At 54.2% G+C, this 25,993-nt stretch overlaps 2 protein-coding genes across 4 annotated transcripts in view; one reads left to right on the top strand and one right to left on the bottom strand.

The window, feature by feature from the left end:
• Itgal (integrin subunit alpha L) overlaps positions 1-12,342 on the top strand; it is a 34,668-nt gene extending 22,326 nt beyond the window's left edge. For 2 of the 3 annotated variants that reach the window (XM_060366815.1, XM_060366813.1), the window contains 13 exons: positions 1,784-1,837; positions 1,924-1,994; positions 2,294-2,435; positions 4,369-4,479; positions 4,868-4,947; positions 5,054-5,140; positions 6,379-6,454; positions 6,894-7,007; positions 7,205-7,261; positions 7,353-7,451; positions 8,137-8,232; positions 8,821-8,931; positions 11,185-12,342. In XM_060366815.1, the coding sequence (XP_060222798.1) occupies positions 1,784-1,837; positions 1,924-1,994; positions 2,294-2,435; positions 4,369-4,479; positions 4,868-4,947; positions 5,054-5,140; positions 6,379-6,454; positions 6,894-7,007; positions 7,205-7,261; positions 7,353-7,451; positions 8,137-8,232; positions 8,821-8,931; positions 11,185-11,343 (1,257 nt within the window). In that variant the 3' untranslated portion in view covers positions 11,344-12,342. Of the gene's footprint in view, positions 1-1,783; positions 1,838-1,923; positions 1,995-2,293; positions 2,436-4,368; positions 4,480-4,867; positions 4,948-5,053; positions 5,141-6,378; positions 6,455-6,893; positions 7,008-7,204; positions 7,262-7,349; positions 7,452-8,136; positions 8,233-8,820; positions 8,932-11,184 lie in introns of all 3 variants that reach the window. The other variant, XM_060366814.1, reaches the window with a different exon arrangement.
• A 9,934-nt stretch (positions 12,343-22,276) lies between these two features.
• Positions 22,277-24,947, bottom strand: Znf768 (zinc finger protein 768). The gene is made up of 2 exons (XM_021635881.2): positions 24,638-24,947; positions 22,277-24,346 (listed from the first exon to the last, which is right to left on the bottom strand). Exons 1-2 carry the CDS (start codon positions 24,723-24,725, stop codon positions 22,752-22,754), a joined length of 1,683 nt encoding a protein of 560 aa, XP_021491556.1. The 5' UTR covers positions 24,726-24,947; the 3' UTR covers positions 22,277-22,751.
• Positions 24,948-25,993: the final 1,046 nt, after the last annotated feature.

The raw sequence follows: 25,993 nt of genomic DNA, 5'->3' as shown, positions 1-25,993 counted from the left end.
CTGGTGTGTAGGCAGAACATTGTATAAATAACAAAATATATCTTTAAAAAAAATGTACATTCAAAAATCTTGTTCAAGATTTTTTACATAACGCTTTTACTGCCATCCCAGGGATCAGAATGTAGTCAGGTGATCCCACCCAGCTTCAAGGAAGGCTAAGAAAAATAGTCTGAAGAGCAGAGAGTGGTGTTTTGTTTTGTTTTGCTTTTAAGTGGAGACTGTTTTAAAGGCAAGAGGTACGGAATGCTGGGTCTCTGGCCAGCCTCTAACGGAAACCCAGCGCATTAGGCCCCAGCACCTGAGCTCACAGCCAATGTCAAGAACACCTTCCTGAAAAAGTGTCATTAGTTCTGGGTTTTACAAATAAGTGGATTAGGTGTGCTTGGGGATGGGGGGTTTTTGCTGATCCAGTCAAGGGAGATGGGGAGATGGGCCTTGCTTCTTTCAGAAGACTAGCTGAGGGGTTCAAGGCCTTGGACACCATTTGGCTCATGGTTGCATGGGTAGTGGGCCTCCGTGTGAATGCTGAGGTGGGTGGGGATGGGCGGCAGCACTGGGGTGCTGCACTTAAAGAGGAGTCCAGAGCCTTCTAGAAGATCCAGCTGCGATAACCTGTGAAGGCCTTCCGGGGTTCCACTACCTTGAGTATACAATCTCCGTGTCCCAGCACCACCCACAGGCTTAACGGAACCTGGACTCTCTTCTGCCTTCCTGCTCCTTCCAAAGCATCATCCTGGAGCTAGTCCAAGCAGATGCCTGCTCTTTGGGGGCGGCACAGTGTGTCTTGCCCCAAGCATCCTCTGAACTTTCGTCTCCATCCTCTTCACCTGGCTTCCTCTTCCCTTTTTAGTGCACTAGTTCAGCTTTCTATTATGGCAACAAATACTCAGGGGGATGATCAATTTACAAAGAAGAAAGGTTCATTTGGCCTCACGGTCTCAGAGGTCCACGATCATCGGTTGCCCGTGTTGCTTTGGGCCTGTGACGGGCACATGTCACGGTGGGGAGGGCAGTGTAAAGCCACCCGCCTGCATTGCTGTGGCTGGGAAGTGGAGAGAGAGGAGGAAAGAGCTGTGGTGCCAATGTCAACTTCAAGGACAGACCTCCACTGGCAACACATCCTCCAAGCAGGAGCGAGCTCTTAGCGGTTCTGCAACCTTCCAGTTGCACCATAGTGACCTCGTCCTATGCATATTAAGGCACGGAGAGGTGAGCATTCTTGGTCCAAACACAGTGATTTGTGGGGACGCCACTGCCTCAGGACACTTCCTCATATGGGCTCGGAGTCCTTTCCCCAGGCTCTGAAGCGTGGCTGTACTTCCCTCATCATTGCCCTTCACCCACCGTGGACTTTGCTTGTCGTTTCTCCCTCTGTCTGTTTTACTTGTTCACGTGTTACCCAGGGGTGATGTGATCTGGGGGAGAAGCTCAGGAAATGCCGGGGGATGTCCAGAAGTTGGAGAACAGGCCTAGGGGTGTGGGGGATTGGCAGAGGCAGACCACAGGCGGACGGGTGAGGCCGGGTACTGAACAGCCAAGGGCTCCTGCCAAGGGTAGAACCACAGGCTGCTTTGTCCCTTGCCCAGATAGCCATCTGGGGAAGGGGGTGGAGAGGCGCCCCAAGCCTCATCCTCCCCATGTGTGTCTGTCACTGGAGAGGGACCATGTACCAGGCTGTGGCAATGGGTAGGGGGTGTGGAAAGGCCACGGTCACTCCAGCTGAGCCCCAAGCCTCTCTTGTCCCATCGGGAGACCTGCTTACCCACCTGTGTTCGCTCTGCAGGTCAGGGACATGCAGCCGATCCTGAGACCATCCATCCATTCCATGACTAAGGAGGTAAGACACGTGGGCCTGGGGACCCTGTCCAGCTCTGCCGGCTCTGGGGCCCAAGCCTCCTTCCTGGTCCCTTCCTGGCCTTCCAGGTCCCTTTTGAGAAGAACTGTGGCGAGGACAAGAAGTGTGAGGCAAACCTCGCCCTGTCACCCCCGGCCAGGTCTGTATGCCTTCGACCCCACCTTCCCAAGGCAGTGCCGAGAGGCCATTCACCCGTGGGCTGTGTCCACTAGGAAGGGCGCTTCCTCTCCACGCCTCACCTACCTTCTCTGAGAAAAGCGGTCATTAGCAGAGCTTGCACTGGGGTTGGCTAGTGTGAGGAGCCTAAGCCTGAGCACAAGAGCTGGTACTGATGGTCAGCTCCCTTGCTCTGAAGTCCTCACCTCGGTGCTGTTTCCTGCCGTCTTGCCCCCTGCCCTCCGCCCTGTGACTTTTTTCCGATCACCTCCTAACCCCCAGCCCAGGAGTCCTGCAGCTGACGCCCTCTGCCAGCCTTGCTGTGGAGTGGACACTCAGGAACTCGGGAGAAGACGCTTACTGGGTGCAGCTGAGCTTGCTCTTCCCTTGGGGACTGTCCTTCCGCAAAGTGGAGGTGCTTAAGGTGAGCCCGAGGGCCCCGCCTGCCTGGGACGTTTCCCCGAGCCAGCTCCTGCCCCCACAGCACGCTTTGGGTAGCCCCGATGGCCTGAGTAGGAGGGCATCTAATGCATGAGGCACATCGGCCTGGTGGCGCTCATCCCAGCCTGGTGGTGCTCGTCAGACTCCATCCTGAGGAATAGCTGTTTGAGCCTTGAAGTCTCTTTTTTTGGGGTGGGGGGTGGGGGGAGGCTAGGACTGGGGAAATGGCTCAGTAAGTAGGTAAACGCTTCCTCTTACACACATGAAGCCCTGAGTCTGGTGCCCAGGTTCAAAGCTCACACATGTGTGCACCCTCATACACTCGCACACACACCCTTAAAAAGTAAGTTTAAAGGGACTACAGAGATGGCTCAGTAGTTAAGAGTAGTTAAGGCTGTTCTTCTAAAGGACCCAGGTTCAGTTCCCAGGATCCGCAAGGTGGCTCACAGCTGCCGTCACTCCAATTTCAAGGCTTCCGTCGCCTCTGCTGACTTCGGTGGGCTCCTGCATGCATGTGGTGCATATATAGATGTGTGTGTATGTGTGTGTGCGTGTGTGTGTGCTTGTGTGTGTGTGTGTGCGTGCATGGGTAGAGGCATGGGGATGGTGAGCAGGTTAGAATGTCACGCTCTCCTTGGCTGCATAGTAAGTTAGAGACCAGTCTGGAAAACTGAAACTCTATCTCCAAAAGAACAGAACTTTTAACTTTACAAATACTGTTTAAAAAATCATAAGTGATCACCATGAAAACTTGGAAATTACAGAGAGTTCCTATAGACAGCTCAGCAATACTGCATTTAAGTATGTGTGTATATATTTTGTAACACCGACAATTGAATCTAGGGCCTAGGACATGCTGGTTAAGTATTGTATCCCGACACAAACAATTTCTGTTCTTTTTGTTTGTTTAGTGGGTTGGTTTGGTTTTTCCAGACAGGATTTCTCTGGAATTTCCTTTGTAGACCAGGCTGGCTCTGCCTCCAGAGTACTGAAATCAAAGGCATGTGCCACCATGCCCAGCAGAAATTCCTATTCTTAATCTTTTGGTATTATCTTTTTTTTATTCCTAAGTATGGTTTTATATTTATACTTTTTCTGTATGTGTGAAACCCATATACAGATTACACTGTAAAATTACTTTGTGTTTATTTTAACCAGTCGGCTGTTTTTCTCCAGTTACCTTCCCGTGTTTTTAATTTTTAAAGTCATTATGTTCTGTTTATTTTGCATGTGTATGCATGTGTGTGTGTATGAAGGTACGCACATGTGTCAGAGGACACATATTATAGCACATGTGTGACAAGCAGAGGACAACTTGGAGGAATCTTTTCTCCCCTTCCACCAGGGAGATAAAACTCAGGTTGAGACTTTTAGCGTTTTTTGGGGGTGGGGAGGGAATGTCTGTAAGTTCAGCGTTCTAACCATTCCTAGGCATGCAGCTCACTGGCATTGGGTGGAGTCTGTTGTCATAAGACTCTCTCTTTCCAGAACCTTTACGTCCTCTCATACAGGCTCTGCTCTTGGTCTCTTGCTAGCTTCTCACGTACCTCTCCGTGAATTTACATATTAGACCGCACATAGCAATGGACTCACAGCGTGTGTCCTGCGTATCTGGCTTGGTTCACTTTACATGATTTATTTCGTTTGGTTTGGATTTTTTTTTTTTTTTATCTTGTGTCTCGATGTTGCCCAGACTGCACTCAGACTTCCGGGTCCAGGCAACCCACCTGCCTCAGCCTCTTGAGGAACAGGAACTAGAGACGCCGTTAGGTTCAGCCATGCCTTCCTCTCCGCCCCCTCTGGCCTTGCCCCTCTGAGCATGGGTCAGACAGAGTCCTGGGAGCTACCAGCCCTGAGAGTTAGTGGCCTCTGGGGGACCCTGGACTCTGTCCACCGACACACTTCCTCACTCTCAGCCACACAGCCAAATCCCTGTGAGCTGCAAGGAGCTCATCGATGAGTCAAATCTCCTGACCAAGACGCTGGCGTGCAATGTGAGCTCTCCCATCTTCAAAGGAGGCCGGCAGGTGAGCGCTGGCAGCTCTCTCTCGAGGGACCGAGCTGGGAACGGGGAGGAGATCCTGGTTCTGAGGAGGGAGCAGGTGGTTGGCCGGGAAGAGTCTCTCCTGTCCCCGAGAGGACAGCGTACAGGGCAGCTTTGCTGGGCTCGGATTTGGGATGCAACAAACCGGAGACTGGATTGTTCGTTTTATGACCTCGCACACCTGGCTCGGCTACCCAGAGCTTCAGTTTTCTCCTCCATCCAGGGGAGATGAGACCCCCTACCCAGTGGCCAGAGACGCAGGCAACCTGAGCTCCTGGTCACTGTGGGGCTGGTGGCCCAGCCTGGACCACGAGGTCCTCAGGCTGCTCCTGAGCCCCTTCCATCTTCTCTCGCCTCCGCTCCCCTGCCAGGTCAGCCTCCAGGTGATGTTTAGCACGCTGCTCAACGGCTCCTGGGGAGACTTCGCCGAGCTGAACGGCACCGTGCGCTGGTGAGCGGGCCCCTCCACACGCCTGTGCTGCGGGTAGACCGCCAGGAGAGCAGCCTGGCCGTCAGCTTCCCGACTTCTGACAGTCTCTCCACCCTGCTCCACGCAGTGAGAATGAGGACCAAGGCCTCCTGGGGGACAACGCAGCCACCACCCGCATCCCTGTGATGTACCCGGTCAACATCTTCACTGAGGAGTGAGTGTCACAGAGCTCAGTCACGCTCTCCTCCTCACCCTGCCTTCCCCTCTGGCTATCCTTGTCCCCACCCCCCGCCCCCCACCTCCAGCCCTCTTCCTTCCTGGACATCTCAGGTTCGATCAGAACTCTTCCCAGCCATTACTGACCCTTTAAGAGTTCTGTCTGAATTGGGTCAGTGCCCAATGCAGAGAAGCACCACGCTCTTGGCTGCCTGGTTGCAGACTCTCTCCGCCGCTCCCCTTACTCCTGTAGGGAGCTTCATCCCCCCTGCATCCTCTGATGAGCAAGGGTTCAGAGAAGGCTGCCATTTCCCCGGGGCCATGCAACCAGGAGGGCTCAAGCTCAAGTCTGTCTGCTTCCAAAGAGCCTGGCCGTGTCCAGCAGTGCCAAATTCCCTCCCATCCCAGGACTGTGGTGCTGGAAGAGAGGGAAGGAATGTTTCCAGAGTGACCTTTGCCCTCTGGCACCTTCCCAGCTAGTCAGAGAAGACTCCCACACACGGAATCAGTGGTGTCAGCAGGCATTGGGTAGCAGTGAGGCTCAGAGGGCCTCGGGTTGGATGTCCTGGCTGCCACAGAGAGAGCACAGTGGCTCTTGGAAGCTGGTTCTGTGTGGTGAGGACAGAGCCCAGGTCTCAGCTCAAGGTGCTTCTGAACACTTCAGTGTCGAGCAGGATGGGGTTCAGATAAAGCATCAGGACAGGTGCTGGAGAGATGGAAGGCTCATGGAGAAAGCTGGCCTTGGACTTGGGTCTCAAGGCGCTGGGATGAGGGCCACGAAGGAGACAGAGCGCAGAGCACGAGCAGAGGCAAGGAGGCAGGACTCAGGAGTAGGGAAGCAAGCGGAGAGCCTCCAGCTCTGGTGGCATGTCCAGGAGAGCCGTGGGAAGGCGGTTGAGGTGGCCATGTGAGCTGTGGGCCAGGGTGACATTGTGGAAGTCAGAGGGTAGTGCACGTGGGAAGGACACGCAGGGAGAGATGGCCACGTAGACTGTGAGCTGAGTTGAGACCCCAGTGGAGGTGGCACGCAGTTGTGAGGACAGGGCTCCCAAGCCATGACTCTAGGAATTCTAATTCCAGAGCTTCCGTCCTGTCTCTCTCTACTGGCCTCAGTTCCAAAGGACTAAATGACAAGATGCCAGTGAAGGCCCCAGCACTGTGCCAGGGTCCCCGAGGCTCCTAGGGGTCTGGACTGCATCCCTTCCACCTTCCATCTCGGCATGTCTCTCTCCACAGCCAGGGGAACTCCACACTATATATCAGCTTCACCCCTAAAGGTCCCAAGACCCAGCAGGTCCAGCATATCTACCAGGTATGAATTCCCTAAGGAAACGTCCTCAAAGCCACACTTTCTTTTAGTTTCTTTCTTTCTTTTTTTTTTTTAATTTTTATTTCTTTTTTTACGTGTCTGAGTGTTTGGCCTGAGTATATGTCTGTGCACCACCTATATGCCTGCCTGGTGCCCTCAGAGGCCAGGAGAGGGCGTTGGGTCCTCTGGAACCAGAGTTATAGATGGTTGCAAACTTCCGTGTGGGTGCTTGGAACTGAACCTGAATGCTTTAGAAAAGGAGCCAGTGGCTCGTTACCACACCGGTAAGAAAGTGGTAGGATGGGGCCAGGGATGGTGATGTCCTATCTAGAAAAGAGCAGGCCCGAGAACTCACCTAGGCCGAGTGTCAGGTCTCACCTGGTGGTTGGTAGTCAGGACAGCTGCCGCGCAAGCAAGCGCTGCAGGCTCTGCTCTTTCCCAGGTGAGGATTCAGCCTTCTGCCTATGACCACAACCCGCCCATGCTGGAGGCCGTGGCTGGCCTGCCGCAGCCTCTCAGTGAGGGCCCCATCGCACACACGTGGACTGTACAGACGGTGAGGGCTCCTGAGAAGAGGGCAGAGTGAGCTGGTCCAGGGTGGGGAACGGCTGCCTTGAACTGCTCCCTGAAGGAGGGGGACATGGGTATCTGGATTGGACATGGGTTATCTTGGGGGGGGGCAGGGAGCGGGGACGCCTGGGTTCTGCAGGGGAAGGAAGCAGAGCTACTGGAGACCTCACCTCCGATTCCTAGGACCCTCCTGTCGCTTGCCACCGTGAAGACCTGAAGACGCCACCCAGCGAAGCTGAGGTATGGGCATGTGGGCTGAGGAGTCAGGCTGGGGGCCGGCAGTCCACTGGGGATGGTGGGCCTCGCTGACCAGTGTTCCTGACCACAGCAGCCTTGTCTGCCTGGCATCCAGTTCCGCTGCCCAATTGTCTTCAGGCGAGAGACCCTCATCCGAGTGAACGGGACTGTGGAACTCTCCAAGGAAATCAAGGTAGCGCTTGCTTGTAGTTGGCAACTCGGAATGTTGAGGATCCATTCGCCTTCGGAGTGGGGAGAGGGGCTTCCCACGTAGGTTCCCTCCGTTTTTCCCGTCTTGAGTAAACATCCAGGTTTGCGTAGCCGAAAAACAAACAACAGCCAAGCCACCTGGGTTTGTTTGCCGTTTATAGGGTTGTTTTCGTGGCGAAGGCTTGTTTAGTTTTAGTTCCGTTTTATTTGGTTTCGGTGTTTTTTTCGAGACAGTGTTCTATGTCCCCCTGGAAGTCTCCAATGTAGACCAGGCTGACCTAGAACTCACAAAGATCGACATGCCTCTGCCTCCTGAGTGCTGGTGTTAAAGGCTAGGTATGCTACCACACTTAGCATCGCTTTTTGAGTTAGGGTCTCACGGGGCAGCCAGCCTAGCCGGCAACTCATGATCTTCCAACCTTGGCCTCCCAAGTACTGACATCAGAGCCGTGTACCAGCACATCTGCTTGCCAAGGGTGGTTCTATGCTGTCTAGGAAGCTCCCCTTCTGACACCGAGGAGTGAGTGACTGCTCATCACAGGAGAGAAACGGGATGAGGTGGAGAATGGGGGTCACAGGACTTGCTCCCCTCCTTTCCTGTATAAGCGGGCCCAGGTCTGTCCTCACTCTCTGCCCAGTCCTGTCCTCACTCTCTGCTTCCTCCACAGGCCTCCTCCACGATCAGCCTCTGCAGCTCGCTCTCCATCTCCTTCAACAGCAGCAAGCATTTCCATTTGTATGGCAGCAAAGGCTCCAAGGCCCAGGCACGTACCTCAGAAGCCACGAAAAGGAAGCAGGGAGGTTCAGGAACTCCATGCAGAGCTCGTAGAGAAGGGGGGTGGGGCTTGGCCCAGGCAGAGCTTACTCTAACTCAAATCCCTGTGAAGTAGTAGGCTTTGCTTCATTGAGAAGCAAGCCATGGCAGGACCCCTGGTCTGAGCTGCCACAGACGCAGGTCTAAAGCTCAATGTGATGGCACCTCAGCCAAGGGCCACCAAGCCCAGCAGCCTCTGGAGAGCAGTGAGAGCAGAGGTCCAGGGTTCAAGATCAGGCAATTCACTGTGGCCAGAGATGGATCTGAACACAGAAAGCAGGTTCCTCAGGGCTTTGAATGCCTGCCTGAGGCACTGCCTCCTGGGGCCAATGGCAAACCATGTAACTAACTCTCAGGGAAGCCTGTAGTACCCGTGGCGAAGTGACCTGTGAGTGCTGTGGGAGACATATTTGTGGGAGAGGGTCTGTGGCTGGAGCCCAATGCTATGATGCAACCCACAGATATAAAACAATACTGGGGACAGACCAGGCGTCAAGGGGGCGGGCTCTTCCTGCCCTCACCTAGCTGTCCTCCCCAGGTCCTCATGAAGGTTGATCTGGTCTATGAGAAGGATATGCTTCACCTGTATGTGCTCAGTGGCATTGGGGGTTTACTGCTATTGCTGGTGATTTTCTTCGTGCTCTATAAGGTAGGAACTTCCGGATGGGTTAAGCATTGCCAGGGCAGCTGGGGCAAAGGGGGAACATTGGCAGGGGCCAGGAGAAGCATGCTGGACTGGGAAGCATAAGAGCCCGAATGGGCCTCAGCTCACCCCATCCTTCCACAGACCGCACCATCACTCAGTGCGACACTGGCGCAGCCAGGACTAAGTTGAGGGAGAAAAGAGAAAGGAGGAACCTTCTGGTCCTGGGTACTGCACTAGGCCCCATAAGTCAGAGACATGTAATATATCCGTGGTCCCCATTCATATGAAGTTCACAGTCAAAGCATGGACGTGGACAGGAGTGAGCATGACTGGGGCTGTCCCAGGGTCCGAGTACTCTGGAGCCTGTGATGGAGATGCCTGGCTCACGGAAAAGGGTCTGGGAAGGCCACCAAGAAGAGGGGGCATCTGAACTGAAATTTAGACAAGTAAAAAAATTAGGAGTGACAAGGGACAGTCCCAGCCCTTGGGGGTCAGAGGTGGAACCTCTGGAAGTTCAAGGTCAGTACGAGACCCCATCTCAAAAGGTGAGGGAGGGACACCTTGGCAATTAAGAACACTGGTTGCTTTTCCCAAAGGATCTGGGTTCGGTTCTCAGCACCCACACGGCAGCTCACAACTGTCTGTGAGCTCCAAGAGACCCAACACTCTCACACAGACATGCAGGCAGTCAAAACACCAATGCACGTAAAAATAAATAAATAAACGAACAATTTTTCAAAGAGAAGGGAGAGTGGCAGAAAGGAGGCAGAGCCATGTGATCTGCCGGGGCTTCTGTTTTCCACTGAATACCTTGTCTTGACGTCTCTCTCCTCACGGCCACCATCCGGGTCTGCCTCCTCGTTTGGAACTTGGTTGATTTTCTGCCGTCCCAGCGTTCCATCTTTTCTCTGAACTTCCCTATTAAGGACTGTTTCCAATCTACCCTGGTGACAGTTTCTCATTTGCGTCTACCTAAGCTTTGTGACAGAAAAGCTGTCGTCACCCGCTCTCCACACTTACCTAAATGTCATTTAGAACGAATTCTCAGAGACGGGAACATGGGGACAAAGGAATGCACACGCAGTTTAGAGCTTTCAGGAGACTGCACAGCACATGTCAAGCACTGCGCTATTGGTTCTTTCTGTTCGAAGAGATTGTCAAATTAGTCACCCGAGACGTCAGAGCATCGGTGGCAGAGCAAGCAGCAAGCGTGCGGGAAGCCCTGGATTCCATTCTCAAGTGCTGAAGGAAATATCACCTACTTAAAGATTTAGATGTGGCCTTTAAAAGTATATATATACAGATAGATAGATAGATAGATAGATAGATAGATAGATAGATAGATAGATAGATACATACATACATACATACATACATAGATACATAGATACATAGATAGATCCTTCTGTCTCTACTCCTGAATGAATGCTCAGCCCGTGAGCTTGGCCTACCACGCCTGGCTCATCACCAAACTTTAAGCTTTTAAAAGTAGTATTTATAAGATTAAAAGGCCATATTTTTAAATTGTATTTTGGGGTGGGTGGGTGGAGGGGACAGGGTCTCACTATGGAGCTGTCTAGAACTCCTCATGTAGATCAGGCTGGCCTCAAACTCAGGAATCTTCCTGCCTCTGACTCCAGAGTGCTGACTTTAAAGGCGGGTACCGCCACACCCAGCCTATTTGCGGGACTAAAGTCCAATTCCCAGCGCCCACTCGGAGGCTCACCACCTTCTCACACGCCAGCCATGTGTTCCGTGCACACATACATATGTACACAAAATACTCGTACACACGAAATAAAAATTAATTTAAAAATCTTCACTTGCTATTGGTGGGGCGTGGTGGAGGAGGCATGACCTAGTGCACAGGCAGAGGTCAGAGGACAACTTCCAGGAATCTGTCCTCTCCTCCTCCTCCTCTTCCTCCTCCTCCTCCTCCTTCTTCTTCTTCTCCTTCTTCCTTTTTCTCCTCCTCTTCCTCCTCCTCTTCCTCCGCCACCGCTGCCTTGAACTCACAGAGATCTGCCTGCCTCTGCCTTCTGAGTGCAGGGATTAAAGATGTGTGCCACCACGGCCGGCCTCACGGCTTCTTAAAAAGAAATATTTCTGAGAAGCAAACATGCAGATGCCCTCCTGTCCTTGGAGCAGATGTCACATGACTGTGGTGTATCTTATTTGTCGGCGTAGGACGTCCTCGCGTCTTGCAGGGGCTGCTGGTCTCTGGACATCTGCTCACTCAGTGTGTGCTTCTGGCAGGTTGGCTTCTTCAAACGGAACCTGAAGGAGAAGATGGAGGCTGATGGAGGTGTTCCAAATGGAAGGCTTGGTGAAGACAGCAACCCTCTGGCAGTATCTGAGGAAGAGACCAAAAATCTGGGGTGTCTAGAGCCCCTTCAGGACAGTGAACAGAATTGAGGCTTAAGCCTGATACACTGAAGCCCAGGTGCTAACCAGCTTCAGGTGCATGTCACTCTCTCCTTGTCTTGTGGCTGTTCCTGGATCTCAGTTTCCCTGTCTTGCTCGTAGAGCTCATTCCTACAGTATCTACAGGGCCTTGGTAAGTCGGCTGAGGGAGGCCAGGAGGGCCGTCGGTGAAGCCTGGCTTCTGCTAGCCTTCCCTGTCGGCCCCAACAAGAGAATCTTTGAAGTAAACTTGGAGAAACTGTCATCTTAGGACCCAGTAATGCTCCAGCCCTCCCAACTGCCCTTGGCAGTCCCAGCCTTCCGGATCCGCCCAACACTTTCTCCAGCCTGGAGTCTAGCCCAGACTCTGCCACCAGACAGCAAATCCCACCTGTGTCACCGCATCGCTACTGCAGATGCCCTCTTCTTGAGTCAAAGACAGCATTCCTTGAGGAGCCTCAGAAGGCCTTAGAGAGTCAGGCCCCAGTGGCCTTCCCAGCCTCCTCAGGAGCTGGCCACCTCTCCTCTCCCCTGCCTCTCCTTCCCAGGCTGCAGGCACTCCGGCCTTTCTCAGGGTCATTCTCCTTCCTGTGTTGCAGCACCCGATCTGACATTCTCTTCCCCCTGGAACATTTCTGCCTCCTCCTGTCCTGGATGAGGGAGGTTTCACACTGTGCGCCTATCAACAGCCTGTTCTCGACTCTCTGCCTGCCGGGTTGTGTATGTTCTCTGTCTGATGGTTTATTTGATTTCTACCTCTCGGTGAGCTCCTCGGGGTTACGGAATGTATCCTGTTCACCTTGGGAATCTCTGGTGACATCACAGGGTAGGGAGGGTCATGGCAGGTGCTTGATATAGTTTCATTGACTTGATGACAGGGGCAGCGGGAAGGTAGAGAGATGACACGATGAGCCGCTGGCATTGCATCTTTCAAGGCTCTGCCCTGCCAGGCTCCATCACACCCTGTTCAGCCCCCCAACCCCAGCTCCCATTCAGGAACCCCAATACAAAGCGCATGTGTAGTAGTTTGAGTGAAAAATGCCCCACTAGGCGCAGGCATCTGCAAACTTCATCCCGTTGGCCGCTTGGAGAGGTTATGGGGAAAGGATTTATGAGAGTTTTGCAACTTGCTCTGCCTGCAGCTCGCTCCGAGCTTCATGCCTGCCGTAGATGTGATCTCCCAGCTTTCTGCACTGTTGCTGCTGCCGCCTGCTGTGCGTCTCTGCCATCGGAGACTTTATCCCTCTGGACCCGTGAGACCAGACTTCCTCCTATAAGTTGCCTTGAGTTCTTTTCTGAGACTGACACTCCACCAAGGACCATGTGTGGATATAACCTAGAACCTCTCCTCGGATGAAGCCCGTGATAGCTCAGTAACCAATTGGTTTTCTCCCTAGTAAGGGGAACAGGGACTATTTCTGACAGGATCTCAATGACTGGCTCTTTGGCCTCCCCACCCCCCCAAGGCAGGAGCAGTCCTGCTAGGCCACAGAGGAGGGCTTTGCAGCCAATCCTGAAGATACCTGATAAAACAGGGTCAGATGAAAGGGGAGGAGGGCCTCCCCTATCAGTGGACTTGGAAAGGGGCAGGGAGGAAATGAGGGTGGGAGGGAGGGTGGGATTGGGAGGGAATGAGGGAGTGGGATACAGCTGGGATACAGAGTTAATAAAATGTAACTAATAAAAAAAGAAAGTTGCCTTGAGTGTGATGGCAGCAGCAGCAGCAAAGTTAACTGGCACACCCCTGCCTCTGTTTAGCCGGTAAGTGCCGGAATTCTGTCCAAGCCTGATGGTTTCTTGCTAGAGCGGTGTTCCAGCCTGGCTCAGCTAAATGAATATATTCCCCTCAAATGTTTTACCGAGTAGAACCAAAATAATCAGCCTTGCTGCTCCTGTAAGGCAAGGCCTCTCTGTGTAGCTGTGGCTGTCCTGGAATTGCTATATAGACAAGGCTAGTCCAGAACTCACAGAGACCTGCCTGCCAAGTGCTGAGATTACAGATGTGTTCCATGGATGTAGAAGAGCTGGCCCCGGCCCACACCACTGACACAGGGGGGTGCCGGTGGTGGCATGAGTCCCAGGGAGCTGGCCCTGCCCCTCGCTGGCAGCAGCTCACCTCTCCTCAGCTAATGGCTTCTGCTGCAGATACAGGAGGAGAGAGATTCTTTCTTCTGGGGAAGAGAGTAGCCACTAGGAATTTGAACATGGACAATGCAAAATGGGCTTGCTTTTTCTTTTTTATGGGGAAGGGGGAGGTCGAGGAGGAGGAGAGAGCAGACCTGGGAAGACTGGGATGCATGATGTGAGATTCTAAAGTAATCAGTTAAAAACAATGTTTGCCTCTGCGCCCAGCACTTTAAGGCCCTTTGAAATTGTTCTCCTCTCCACCATTCCACCAGCACGTTGCTTCTGCTTCTTGGGTCCCACCATGCTGCTTCGAGGCAGCCTTCCCTCCCCTGTGAGGCCCTGAAGGAGGCAGACAGTCTCACTGCTACTCTACCAACAACAGGCCCTCACCAGGATCGGTACAAAGGAGGCATTCAGCAAGCCTCGAATTCAGTGGCCCTCAGACGTTTTGATCTCGGAAACCCTTTATACTCTCTCTGAAGAGAGCTGGGCCGTGGCAGTGCGCGCCTTAAATTCCAGCACCCGGGAGGCAGAAGCAGAAGCATCTCTGAGTTCAAGGCCGGCCTGTCTACAGAGCGATTTCCAGGACAGTCAAGGCTACACAGAGGAACCCTGTCTTGGGGAAAAAATAGCTTAATTGCTGCTCAGCAGAGAGCACAATGTTCCCACAAAGGGTCCCCGCACCCTCATCAGGCAGTTCACAACTGCTCGCGAATCCAGCTTCGGAGGATCCAACATCCCTGGCCTCGGGGCACCCACGCTCACACGCACATACCCAGAGACATCCATACATTTAAAAAAATACCGAGGACCCCCCAAAAGCCTGTGTGACACGGTTTAGATCTAGATCTACTGATGTTTATTAAGTTAGAAGTTAAATGGAAATAAGGCAATACATCACCACTGTGTTTGGTGTCCGCCTGCCCCAAGCTACAGTCACTTCAGAAGGAGGAGAAAGTTCTCCTACCAGGTTGGCCTGTGGGCAAGCCTTGGGTGCACTTTCCGGATTAATGATTGGTGTGGGTGGGCCTAGGTCACTGTGGGCAGTGCCAGCCCTGGACTTGCAGTCTTGGCTGCTCTGAGAAAGCAACTAAGCAAGCCAGAGGGAGCAAGCCAGGAAGCAGTAGTCCCCTGTGGCCTCTGCATCAGCTCCTGCCTTGAGTTCCTGCCCTGGCCCTCCTGGACGATGGACTACAAACTGTGAAGTGAAATAGACCCTCTCCTCCCCAGGCTGGTCTTGGTGTTTTCTCGAGGCAATAGAAACCCTAACTGTGACAACCCCCAACCCCTCATTTTTGTGAGATATTGGAAAGATGACATGCCAGCACATGTCACATGGGCCCAAGACAAGCTTTCACTTGAGAGGAAGAGAGAATGAAGAGGGCAAAGGAGAGTGTCGTGCCGTGGTGCGTGCCCGTAATCCCAGCAACGAGCAAGACCGAGGCAGGAGGGCCAAGTTCAAGTCCTGCCTCTTCTGCACAGAAAGTCCCTTGGGGGTGGATACGGTGGTCTGTTCCTCTAATCTCAGGAGACAGAGGTGGGCAGGTCTCTGTGGGTTTGGGGTCAGCCTGGTCTACATAGTAAGTTCCAAGCCAGCCAGGACTGCAGAGTGAAACCCCATGTTAAAAAAAAAAAAAAAAAAAGCTGCACGCAGTGCTGTCCGAGTCAAACCAGACAGCTGCAAACCGCTTAGAATGCTTATCACTGTTGCTCGCCTGTTCGTGCCAGCAGGATCAAGCAGCAACCATTTCCCTGTGTAGGACAGTGCACCCCAGGACAGCACGGGGGACCTTTAATCCTGCTGAAGTAGCTGGACCCAGTGCCGGAGCTAGAGTTCTCAGAGTCCTTTCATGACCTTGTGGTGGACTCTTGGGAAATGTGCTCTGACTGGGTTGCTCTTCTCCAGACTCTGGCTGTCCCCGGGGAGCTGTGTGAAAGAAAGAGGCGGAGTCCAAACAGCTCCGTCCCCACACTCATTTGTCTGGTCTGTTTTTAGAAACAGTCTGACCTCTGTCCTCAGGTTTCACATCTGCTACTTCAACCAACCACAAGTTAAAAGTGTCCCGGACCCTGGGGGTGTGGCTGGTGGGAGGGTGAGTGGCACACGGGGGCCGGGCCCTGATCTTCAGCACCTCTAAACGTGTGCTTTTGTACTGAATGTGTATCAAGTTTCTCTTCTCATCCTTATTCCTCAGGGTAGCAAAACAGCGACGTAGCATTTATGCTACACCTGTTCTTAGAAGAATCTAGAAGTGAGCTAAAGTGTGAGGGTGGAGTTGGGAGGTGACTTGGGGGCAGAGTACTTGTCTGGCTTACAAAAGGCATTGGGTTCCGCTCCCAGCGTCACACACGATCACAGCGTAAAGGGGGAGCATGGGTCCGTCGACTGCAGATAATACGCCCCTTTTCATGAGGGACTTGTGCATCCTGTGATTTTGCTGTCAGAGAGTGGCTCACTCCCACCCCCAGACACCAAGAGACAGATAACGTGAAGGACTATTCTCGAGCCATTTCTTCTCAAACAAACGCCCCTCCCCCCCACACTTGGCCTGTGCATCCTAGCTTTCAAGAGCCTACAAGCATGTTTGGAGGCCGAATTTAAAATCTGTTCCAGGGCGCTGGAGGGATGGGTCAGCGGCTAAGAACACTGCTGCCCTTGCCGAGGACCCGAGCTCTGCTCTCAGAGCACGCATGGTGGCTGTACAAGCACCTGTGACAGTTCCAGAAGATCCAAGGTCCTCTTCTAGGCCCCCTCAGGAACCAGGCACACACTGGGCCACATGCACGAAGGGAGAATCTCAGACACGTAAAATAAGAACCAAATATTGTTAGAAATAATACATAAACAGGGAGAGTGGAGCACCCCTTTAATCCCAGCACTCAGGGCGGCAGAGGCAGGCGGATCACTGGTGCAGGATATTTGATCCCATTTCAGACTCCAAAATTATGAACTGTAAAACCCTGTTTTGTTTTGTGTTGTTGTTGTTTTCTGCAGTTGAGCCTTATTGCACACCTTTAATCCAAGGACTTTCTGTACACAGAATTTAATAACGTTAACCCTAGGTCAGGAGGCAGAACAAGAAACCAGCGGACAGGGATTAAAGAGTAGGGGGGACTTTGAGTTGAGGGGTATTTAAGACAGTCTGTGGAAGTAGGAGGAGCTTTTTTACCTTAAGCTCTGGCTTTCGCTTAGGCTTCAGCTCCTCAGCTCCCTGGCTTTTTGGCTTTGGGCTTTGAGCTATCAAGCCTTTGGCCCTGGGTTTTTTGGCCTTTTCCTGCTGGGCTGTCAGTTGAGCTAGTGAGCCTTTTGGGTTTTTTCTATCCGGACCTGAGCTGAGAAGGAAGGTCAGCTGGGTGCTTTCTCTGCCTCTCTGAACTAGCAGGTTTTCACCCCAGCATCTGGCTCCTGACTCTTTATTGGTAAAAACAGAACAGTTGGAATTTTCCTACCTTTTTTTTTTTTTTTTTTAATTCTAAAGATAAATTTCACTTCTACAAAAAAAGGCAGTCGAAACAATACAAAACACCTTGAAAGGACATTATTGAGTTAGCTTCAAGTGGAGCTTGACTTCAGAGCTTGACTCTGGGAAGGCTCTGGGTCCGGAGGGAGGGGAAGGTGCTCCTGTTCCTGGGCTGCACTGGCAGCTGCTCTGAGGAAGAGGCAGAGGTTACCAAGCCTGACTCCGCCGAGGGTTAACCATGCCAAGGGAGGCAGTGGTGGCCTGCTGCGCTGAGGAGAGGGAGCCCCGCGGCACGTCCTAGCAGAGCTCGGTGGTGAAGCTTGAAATTTCGAAAGGATGTTCTGGCTTTTGCTTTGCCTGCGATGGGCCTACCACAGCTGCGGGGAGCCTTTCTGGAGAGGAACCCATCACACAGGAACATGGTCCTCTCTGCCCGCAGACCCTCCCTGCAAGCTCACCACTAACCTGGTTCTGCAGAGTTCCTGCAGACACCGGCAGAGCCCGACCCAGGATACACTCTGTGGGGTCTGCCCGTTGAGTCTATTTCTGTGGAAACACTTCGCTAAAATTTTATGTAAAAACAGCTTCCCTTTGCACGGACTTTTTTTTTGGGGGGGGGAGTGTTGATATTGTTTTATACCTTTTAAAAGGACATTACTAAGCTGGCATAAGGGGGACTTGAGCCATTCTCCGCAGACACTGTGGCAGGGAAGAGCTGCCAGTGCTGCTGCCTTGGAAATGGGGCCTTGGTCTCTGGAAGTGGGAATTTAAAGGGGTGAGAGGGAAAGTGGGGAACCACAACTTTTTTTTTTTTTAACCTTCTGGGCTAACTGCAACTTTGAGTAAATTTGGGCAAGAGAGACCATTCTTTTGAAGTAGATGAAAGCAGTGATATTTAAAACAAAGCAAGTCGAACTAGAGCATCTGAATTTTTAAATCCTTCTTTACAGATTACCTGGACCACTTCTGATTAAGAAAACTGTAGGAAATTAGTAACTGCCACAGGCGGACGCCAGGTGGTGGGACGTATCAATTTTCCACAGAGCCCTGCTGGACTCACTCAAGGCCGACTTTGGTCCACAGGTCGCTTTTCTCCACATTTCTTTGTGAACTCTTCAGCATTCTTGCAGGATTTTTTTACGGCCCTTAGAGTAGTCTTCAGCTAGGTCAGCCCTGGGTGCTCAGGGGTCATTCACCAGTGTGTGAGGGACTGGATTAAGGAACCTTAAGCCTTTGCCAAGTCAAGAAATCAGCTTCCCCAACCTGGATGTTATGGAAGTTTTTCATTCCACGTTTGCAGATCTCCTCAAGCCCCTTCATCAGCCTCCTGCTGGCCGCCATCTTGGACCTGCTGCTGCTGCTTTCCCAAAATACCGAGGTTTTCCTTCTTTTGAACAAAAGATCACTGTGAGTTCGAGGCCAGCCTGGTCTGCAAAGCAAGTCCAGGACAGCCAAAGCTACACAGAGAAACTCTGTCTTGAAAAAAAATCAACCAACCAACCAAACAAACAAACAAAAAATAATACATTTAACTCATTTTAAACAGAAAAATAAAATTTAAAAATCACTCCAGGAGCCAGAAAAATGTCCAAAAGGTAAAAGTGCGTTGCTATAATTCCTTCCCAGGATATAAACAACACCCATCCTTCCCCTCCAAAGGTCCCAGCCACAAACTGAGGCACTATTTCAGCAGAGTTCACTCCGAGAGGATGAATGAGTTTGCTGGACACACTTGCAGAGCATGGGTGATGGTTGCTTGCTTGCAGGAATGCGGGCGCTCCCCCTAAACAGAGGCTTCATAGGAAAGTCAGAACCCAGCAGGGACAACAGCATTCCCGTAGAAGTATACGTAGAACGTCGCCAGCCCCAGACCTTCCCAGTCTCTATACGCTAGCCTCTCTCTGAAGCCACGTGCAGTTAGGGCACAGTTGCATACAACGGCTGGTGGCAAGCAGCTGGATACCCAGGTGAGGGACCCCTGGCTCCCCTGCCCCTCTCTGAGGGCTGCAAACTGTCAAGCCCAGCTGGGATGCTTCTTTGAAAGTAGGCTCTGCTGAACTCCTGAAGACAGAGTCTGCTTGACTCAGGGCATAATCATGGAGGCACCAACTACCAAGCCCGGAAGCCTGAGTTTCCTGGGACCCACAGGGTGGAGGGAGAGGACGGACACCGGCGAGAGGTCCTCTGACCTCCACAAGTGAGCTGCAAGCCATGTCGTGTCTGTTGGGGGAATTGACCAGAGAACACTGCTCGGACATCGGTTTAAGCCGATAGAAAGTTTTTGTTAGCGAGCCGGTGACTGTGGTGGGTGTTCAGGATCCCAGTGTAGCCTTGAGCCTTTCTCAGGGTGTGCTTCTAAGCACAAGAACCATGTCCTGGGTTGACATGCTTCAGATAGCAAGAACAGTTAGCCAGAAGCACAACTACAGAAGCCAAAATAGTACGTTTAGAGACTTGCCCAGGAGTATGGGCTTTGACGGATTAGGCCTTTGTTTTCGTTTTGGCAGGCTGTCTACTTGCATGGCTTTACAGCCTGAATGGTACTTCCATCATGGAGTCAGTTGTGCTAAGGTCTGGAGCCCTGTTACATGTACATAATAGCCTTACACAACCGTGCAAAATAAATAATGGATTAAAAAATAAAAATCTAGGAGATGAAGAGAAGGCTTGGTGGTCAAGAACACTTGTTGCATTAACTCAATAGGAAAAAAAAAATATCTGGCTGAGGAAAAAAGAAATGACCCATCTTCAGTTCTCGGCACCCATCTGTAATTTCAGTTCCAGAGGAGCCAACGCCCTCTTCTGGCACCAGGAACATTCTTATTAGACATACACATGTGCGGGCAAACTCATACACATGTACCCCCAGCACTCAGGAAGCAAAGGCAAGAGGACTTCCACAAGACCACATAGTGAATCCCAGGCTAGCCTGGGCTATAGAGAGTAAAACCCTGTCTCAAAAAAATTATATTTATTTACTTTTTTATGACAGATTTTTTTTTTTCTTCTATGTAGCCCTGGCTGTCCTGGAACACAGTCTGCAGTCCAGGCTGGCCTCATATACAGAGATTTGACTGTTAAAGGAGTGTGCCACCAGCAAATATGCATTTTTCACCAGGACACAGAGGCAGGATAGTCTCTGTGAAGCTGAGGCTGGCCGGGTCTACCGGGAATCCCAGGTTAAAGAGGACTCCACAGTAAGACTATCTCAAAAAATTAATTAAAAATTAAATATTTTAGCCGGTGGTAGTGGTGCATAACTTTAATCCCAGCACTTGGGAGGCAGAGGCAGGTGATTTCTCAGTTTGAGGCTAGCCTGGTCTACAGAGTGAGTTCCAGAACAGCCAGGACTACACAGAGAAATCCTGTCTGGAAAAACAAACAAACAAAAATATTTGAAACTAAAGATGTAGCTCAGTGCTAGTATACTTGCCTAATAAATGCAAGGTCCCGGTCTCAAGCTCCAGTACTGTGATAAACCCAAGTATAAAACAAAATGATAGAATTGAATGTTTAAAAACCAGGTATGGCCGGTTGTGGTGGCGCACACCGGTAGGATTTGCTGAAGGAGGCAGAGGCGTGAGGATCACGAGTTCGAGGCCAGCCTGGGCTACACAGTTTTGGGGGCTGGAGAGGTGGCTCAGAAATTAAGAGCACTGGCTGCTCTTCCAGAGGTCCTGAGTTCAATTCCCAGCAACACATGGTGGCTCACAACCATCTAGAATGAGATCTGGTGCCCTCTTCTGGCATAGAGGTGTACAAGCAGACAGAACACTGTATGCATAATAAATAAATCTTAAAAAAAAAAAAGCCAGGTATGAAGCCAGGCATAGTGACACACCCCTTTCATTTAGAGACAGAGGTGGGCGGACCTCTGTGAGTTTGAGGCCAGCCTGGTCAACAACATAGAGTGTACCAGGTCAGCTGGGGCTACTGTCCCAGAGTAAAATAAAAGGCCAGGTATGACGTCCTTGGCTATAGCACCTTTTACAGTAGAGTGCTAAAGGTCTCAGTAACTGCCAATCCAAGCATTTAAGCAGGTACTGCTCCAAGTGGCACTCCCCTGCCTGGGGTTGATCCCCAGCCTTATATATAAGCTGGGTGTGTGCTGCACACCTGTCCTCTTAACACTCCGGAGACTGTAACGTCTTGAGTTTGAGACCAGCCTGAGTTATGTGGGGACATACCATTTCAGAAGGAGAAAGGGGAGAAGTAGGGAAAGTGGGGAGGGAGGAGGGGTGGGGAGTCAGCCATGACAGCTACAGCAGTGGTTGATTAAGTCCAAAAAGGCCTCTCAATTACTGTAAGATTTCACTTCAACAACCATGTTCTGCTTTCAAGGTACTGTTAATTCTGAAATCCAGGCAAATGGAACCAACCCGTGGGCCCTTTCGGCATTGCTGATCAGGATAAACTGGGTGGAAATGCCTTAGAAGCTATTTGCTCTTTATGAGTTTGAAGGCCCCGAGGATGGGAGTGACACCAGGATCCAAAGACCAAAGACACTCCAATGTGCCCACGTGGCCAAGGTCCAGGCCGAGGTGAGGCCAGGTGATGTGTATGAATGATCTGGTCTTAGCCAGCCACTCAACAACCCTGCCCTCTGTGCTGCCTGATTCCTGGAGCAAATCTTCAGGGGGCTCCATCAAGGCCTCCCAGAACGTCTGCATTGTCTCAAGATGTGCCCCCAAATATTCCCCAGGGTGTGGCCTGCCCTCCTCTGCTAAGGTCACAGAATACCATCAGAATCTCCCAGGCTCACTGATCCAGTCCCCGAGTCTGGCACTGGGTGGCAAAGCAGGGTAGGAGCAAGGTGGCCCCTTCAGCCAAGACAGGGCTCCAGAGAGAGCAGAGCAACCAAGCCCGGGGGCTCAGGCACTGGGGTAAAGGGGCTGGAGGGGGTGGGGAGTTCCTTAATCTTGGTCCAACAGGTACCCTCTTTGGGTGGAGCTGGAAGCTAGCCTGCTCTCTAGGCAGAGTGGTCAGAGTGCCAGCTCGGGGTGTAAGAAGGGGTTAGGCCAAGATTCGCCGGGTACAGCTGTTCCTAGGTACCAGCACACAGGTGTTTTCTGAGGTAAGCGCAGACCCTCTGTTTAGGAAGAGTTAAGTACTGCCTTGCACCTCCTGCAACCAGTTTCTTTAAGTCTGTACGGCATGCAAAGGCATGGGATGTGAACTCCGGTGTCCATGGGCAAATACACCACGCCCTGGACTTCCAATGCTGCGATCTCACTGAATCACCAATCACACAAGCACTTCCGGGGAAGACCCTGGCACCACCCCGGCGGCGTCAGTTCTGACTGGCATCGCCCACTGCTCAGGGAACTGTCTACGCACACATCGTAAGAACAAGTCTCTTACCACATAAAGGTTTTATTGAACTCAAACGGCTCCAAAGCCTGTGGAAGACAAGGCGGGACGGGGTTTGCTCTGTGAGGCCCGACCCGTGGGCCTCGCTCCCCACCTACCTACCCTTTGCCCTCTTTCTGGTTTCACTAGGGTCTCAGCAGCTACCAACCTAAGCTAGCCTACTCTAACGGACACTCCCCTGCCCTCCCCCCTCCCCGTCTAGTACTTTGCCAGAACAGACCTCGGCTAGAGAGCACCCTGCTGCTGACGTGGGCGGCGCGGATCCCTCCCTCCCGGGGCCGCCCGTCTGCCCTCCCTCTTCGTAGCCCACGTCGCCTACTTCTCGAGGGCACGTGACTTCCGGCACGCTGGCCCATCTTCTAGAACGTTCCGCCTTTCCGCTCTCCTCCCCGGCGGTTCGGTTCCGCTCTCTCCCCGGCGGTTTCTCCGGCCCCCGCCCCCCGCCCCCCAAACCCCGGCCCGTCAGCGGCGGCCGGCCGCGTGGGTCCGCTGGTGGCGGATGAGGTCGGAGCTCTGGGAGAAGGCCTTCCCGCAGTCGTCGCACTTGTAGGGCCGCTCGCCGCTGTGCACGCGGTGGTGCTGCAGCAGCGTGGAGGAGCGGCAGAAGCCCTTGCCGCACACGGCGCAGCGGTACGGCCTCTCGCCCGTGTGCGAGCGCTGGTGCTGGATGAGCGTGGACGAGCGGTTGAAGGTCTTGCCGCAGTCGGGGCAGCTGTAGGTGCGCCCCGGCAGGTGGGTGCGGGCGTGGATGGCCAGGACCGAGCTCTGGCCGAAGCGCTTGCCGCACTCCGGGCACTTGAAGGGCTTCTCGCGGGCGTGGCTGCGGGCGTGGGGGATGAGCGCCGAGCGCTGCGAGAAGCTCTTGCCGCAGATGCCGCAGCTGAAGGGGCGCTGCCCGGTGTGCACCCGTTGGTGGCTGCGCAGGGACGAGTTCTGGCTGTAGCACTTGCCACACTCGGGGCAGCTGTAGGGCCGCTCGTGGCTGTGGGTGCGCTGGTGCCGCAGGAGGTAGGAGCTGTCGCCGAAGGCCTTCCCACAGTGTGGGCACTTGTAGGGCTTCTGGCCGGAGTGCGTGCGCTGGTGGCGGAGCAGGTAGGAGCTGTCGGCGAAGGCCTTGCCGCAGCGGGGGCACTTGTAGGGCCGCTCGCCCGTGTGCGTGCGCTGGTGCTTGATGAGGTCGGAGCTCTGCGAGAAGGCCTTGCTGCACGCCTCGCACTTGTAGGGCCGCTCGCCCGTGTGGATGCGCTGGTGCTGGATGAGGGTGGAGCCCCGCCCGAAGCTCTTGCCACAGATGCCGCAGATGTTAGGCCGGGGGCCCTGCCCGCCCCTGGCCCGGCCGCCCCTGCGGCCCGGGCCGCGCAGGCTCCCTGTCAGATTCAGGGGATTCTGGAGCACCTCAAACTGGGGCGTTGCCAGCAGGGGCCCCGCAGGCATATCAAATGGTGCCCCTAGAGGCAATGCTCCTGCGGGCTGCTCCCCAAACCCCTGAGGAAAGGAGTCCAGGGGGTGAACTCCTAGGGGGAGGCTTAATGGGTTCTTTTCCTCGGGGTTCAGAAGCATCTCTGCACCTTCCTCGAATTTGGAACTTTGAGTTTTAAAATCAGGGCTAGGGGTTTTGAACTCGGGATTCTGAACTTCATCTCCAGAGTTTTGCGGTTCATACCCGGGACTCTGGGATTCATACCCTGGGCTTTGAGATTCAAATTCGGGGCTCTTCGAACCATAGCCAGGGCTTTTGGGCTCATACCTAGGACTCCCGGGTTCATAGCCAGGACTCTTGGGATCATAGCCAGGGCTTTGGGGCTCATACCTAGGACTCTGGGATTCAAATTCGGGGCTCTGAGGATCTGATTCAGGGCTTCTGGGTGCAAACTCGGGGCTTGGGGGCACAAACCCAGGGCTTCGGGACTCAAACCCCGGGCTTTCAGGCTCAAACCTGGGGCTCTGGGGTTCAAACTCTGGGCTTTGTGGCTCAAGCCCAAAAGGTATTTCTTCAACTTCATAGTCCCCATTGCCTTCTTGTTGAGAAATTTCCTCTTCATTCTCACTTGAGTTGCCTGCAGGATCAGAGAATTACCGAAAATCCAGATTGACTGGGGGGGTCTGGAAGGTCATCTGGTCCATTAACTGTCCCAAACTCCTCACCCCTTATTCCCCAAGCAGGGTCGCTGGCCCTACAACAAGGTGCTGAAATGGACCACCTCCTCTCCAAAGACCTGGGACACCCAGTCTCCACCCCGAACCCCACTCCCAAGTGTCTAAGCTTCTGGCTTTATTTCCCCCACCACCACCACAGGCCACAGCCCGGTGTCCTGGCACACTCCTAGGAGGCGCGGCCCTTCCCTCACCTTTGAGAGACCCTTCGGGGCTGCCCACTTCGTCAGGACCGTGCGCATCCCCGGGCTCGAGGCCCCACGACGACGCCTCCCGCTCCATCCCTGCCAGCTCCCAGTGCGGCGGCGGTGGAGATGGCGGACGATCCTGCGACCCGGATCGAGTGCCCGGAGCCCCGAGCCCTCGCCACCCGCCGCCCGACCGGAGCTTGCCCAGGAGCCCGGGCGGCCTGGCTCGGGCCGCGAAGGCCGGACGTCTTGACCCTGGGCCCCTCCGGCCCCGCCCCTGGCCGCGGCCCCGCCCCCTCCCGAAGTCCCCGACGGTCCCGCGGCCCTCACCGGCCCTCGCGCGCCGCGGCCTCGGAGGGAAGGGCCCGGTCGACTCCTCCGGCCGTCCCCAGTCACTACTCCCAGCCCGAGCCCCTAGTCTCAGCCCCGGGCCCCGGCTCGGCTACCGATCTCCCGCCCCCTCCCCCCTGCCAGCCCCGTACAGGAAGTGTCCGTCCCTGGCCAGTTCCCCCCGCTGGCTCGCGCCGCGGCCTCTCTAGGAGCGGCTGGAGGTGGAAACTCGTTGGCATTAACCCGGGACTGGCTCTCCGGGGCCGGGGGGTGGGGGCGACCCGACGCCCCGGGGCCGGCGGGAGGGACGGCGGCGCCCCGCGTGTCCGAGTCGCGAGTCTCGGCCTATCCAGGGGCCTCTCCGCAGATCTCTCGGACCGCGTGCCGGGCCCCGAGAGCGGCCGAGGGCGAGGCCAAGGTCAGCGGGGAGGAGGAGGGACGCTTCCCGGCGCCGGCGGGGGAGGCGGCTCCCTCTCTCGGCCTCGGGGTTCGCTCTCGCGGGCCGGCGCGGGGAGCCTGGACGGACGCCCGATGGGCCGCATACCCAGGCTCCGGGAAGCGGACCCCCCGCCGCCCCCAGCCCTCCGAACCACAGCGGCGACCCCGGCGCCCACTGCCCCCTCCGTGCGCCCCCCGCCCCGCGCGCCGGGCCCCGCGCCACCGCCCCGCCTCCGTGCCGCCCGCGCCGCACACGATTGGGCGGCGCTGCCTTTCCCGCCGCCTCTTCCCATCGCCGAGGGCCGCGGGTCGCCGCGGGTCCCGGGCTCGCCGAGCCGAGCGCGCTCCGGCAGGTCCCACTCTGTCTCCCCGAAATGGCAGCGGGAGGGAGGGAGGGGGGTGCCAGGCGCCTCCCCGCCAGCTCGGTCTGCGCTCTCACAGACTCCCCCCGCGCCATTTGCCCCTCTCTGCTCCTCCGCTCCCCTCGGCACCTCTCCCTCCGCACGCAGGTTTTACAGGGGCCGAGGGGCGAGCGTTTAACGTCTCCCCTTCCACAATCCGGTGTTTAATCGCTGGTTTCTGAACTTTTTTTCT

Source organism: Meriones unguiculatus, chromosome 14 (genome assembly GCF_030254825.1).
Source record: "Meriones unguiculatus strain TT.TT164.6M chromosome 14, Bangor_MerUng_6.1, whole genome shotgun sequence".
Classification (NCBI taxonomy): Eukaryota; Metazoa; Chordata; class Mammalia; order Rodentia; family Muridae; genus Meriones; species Meriones unguiculatus.
Note: the sequence above shows the minus strand (reverse complement) of the source record. Positions and strands in the feature narration are given on the sequence as shown.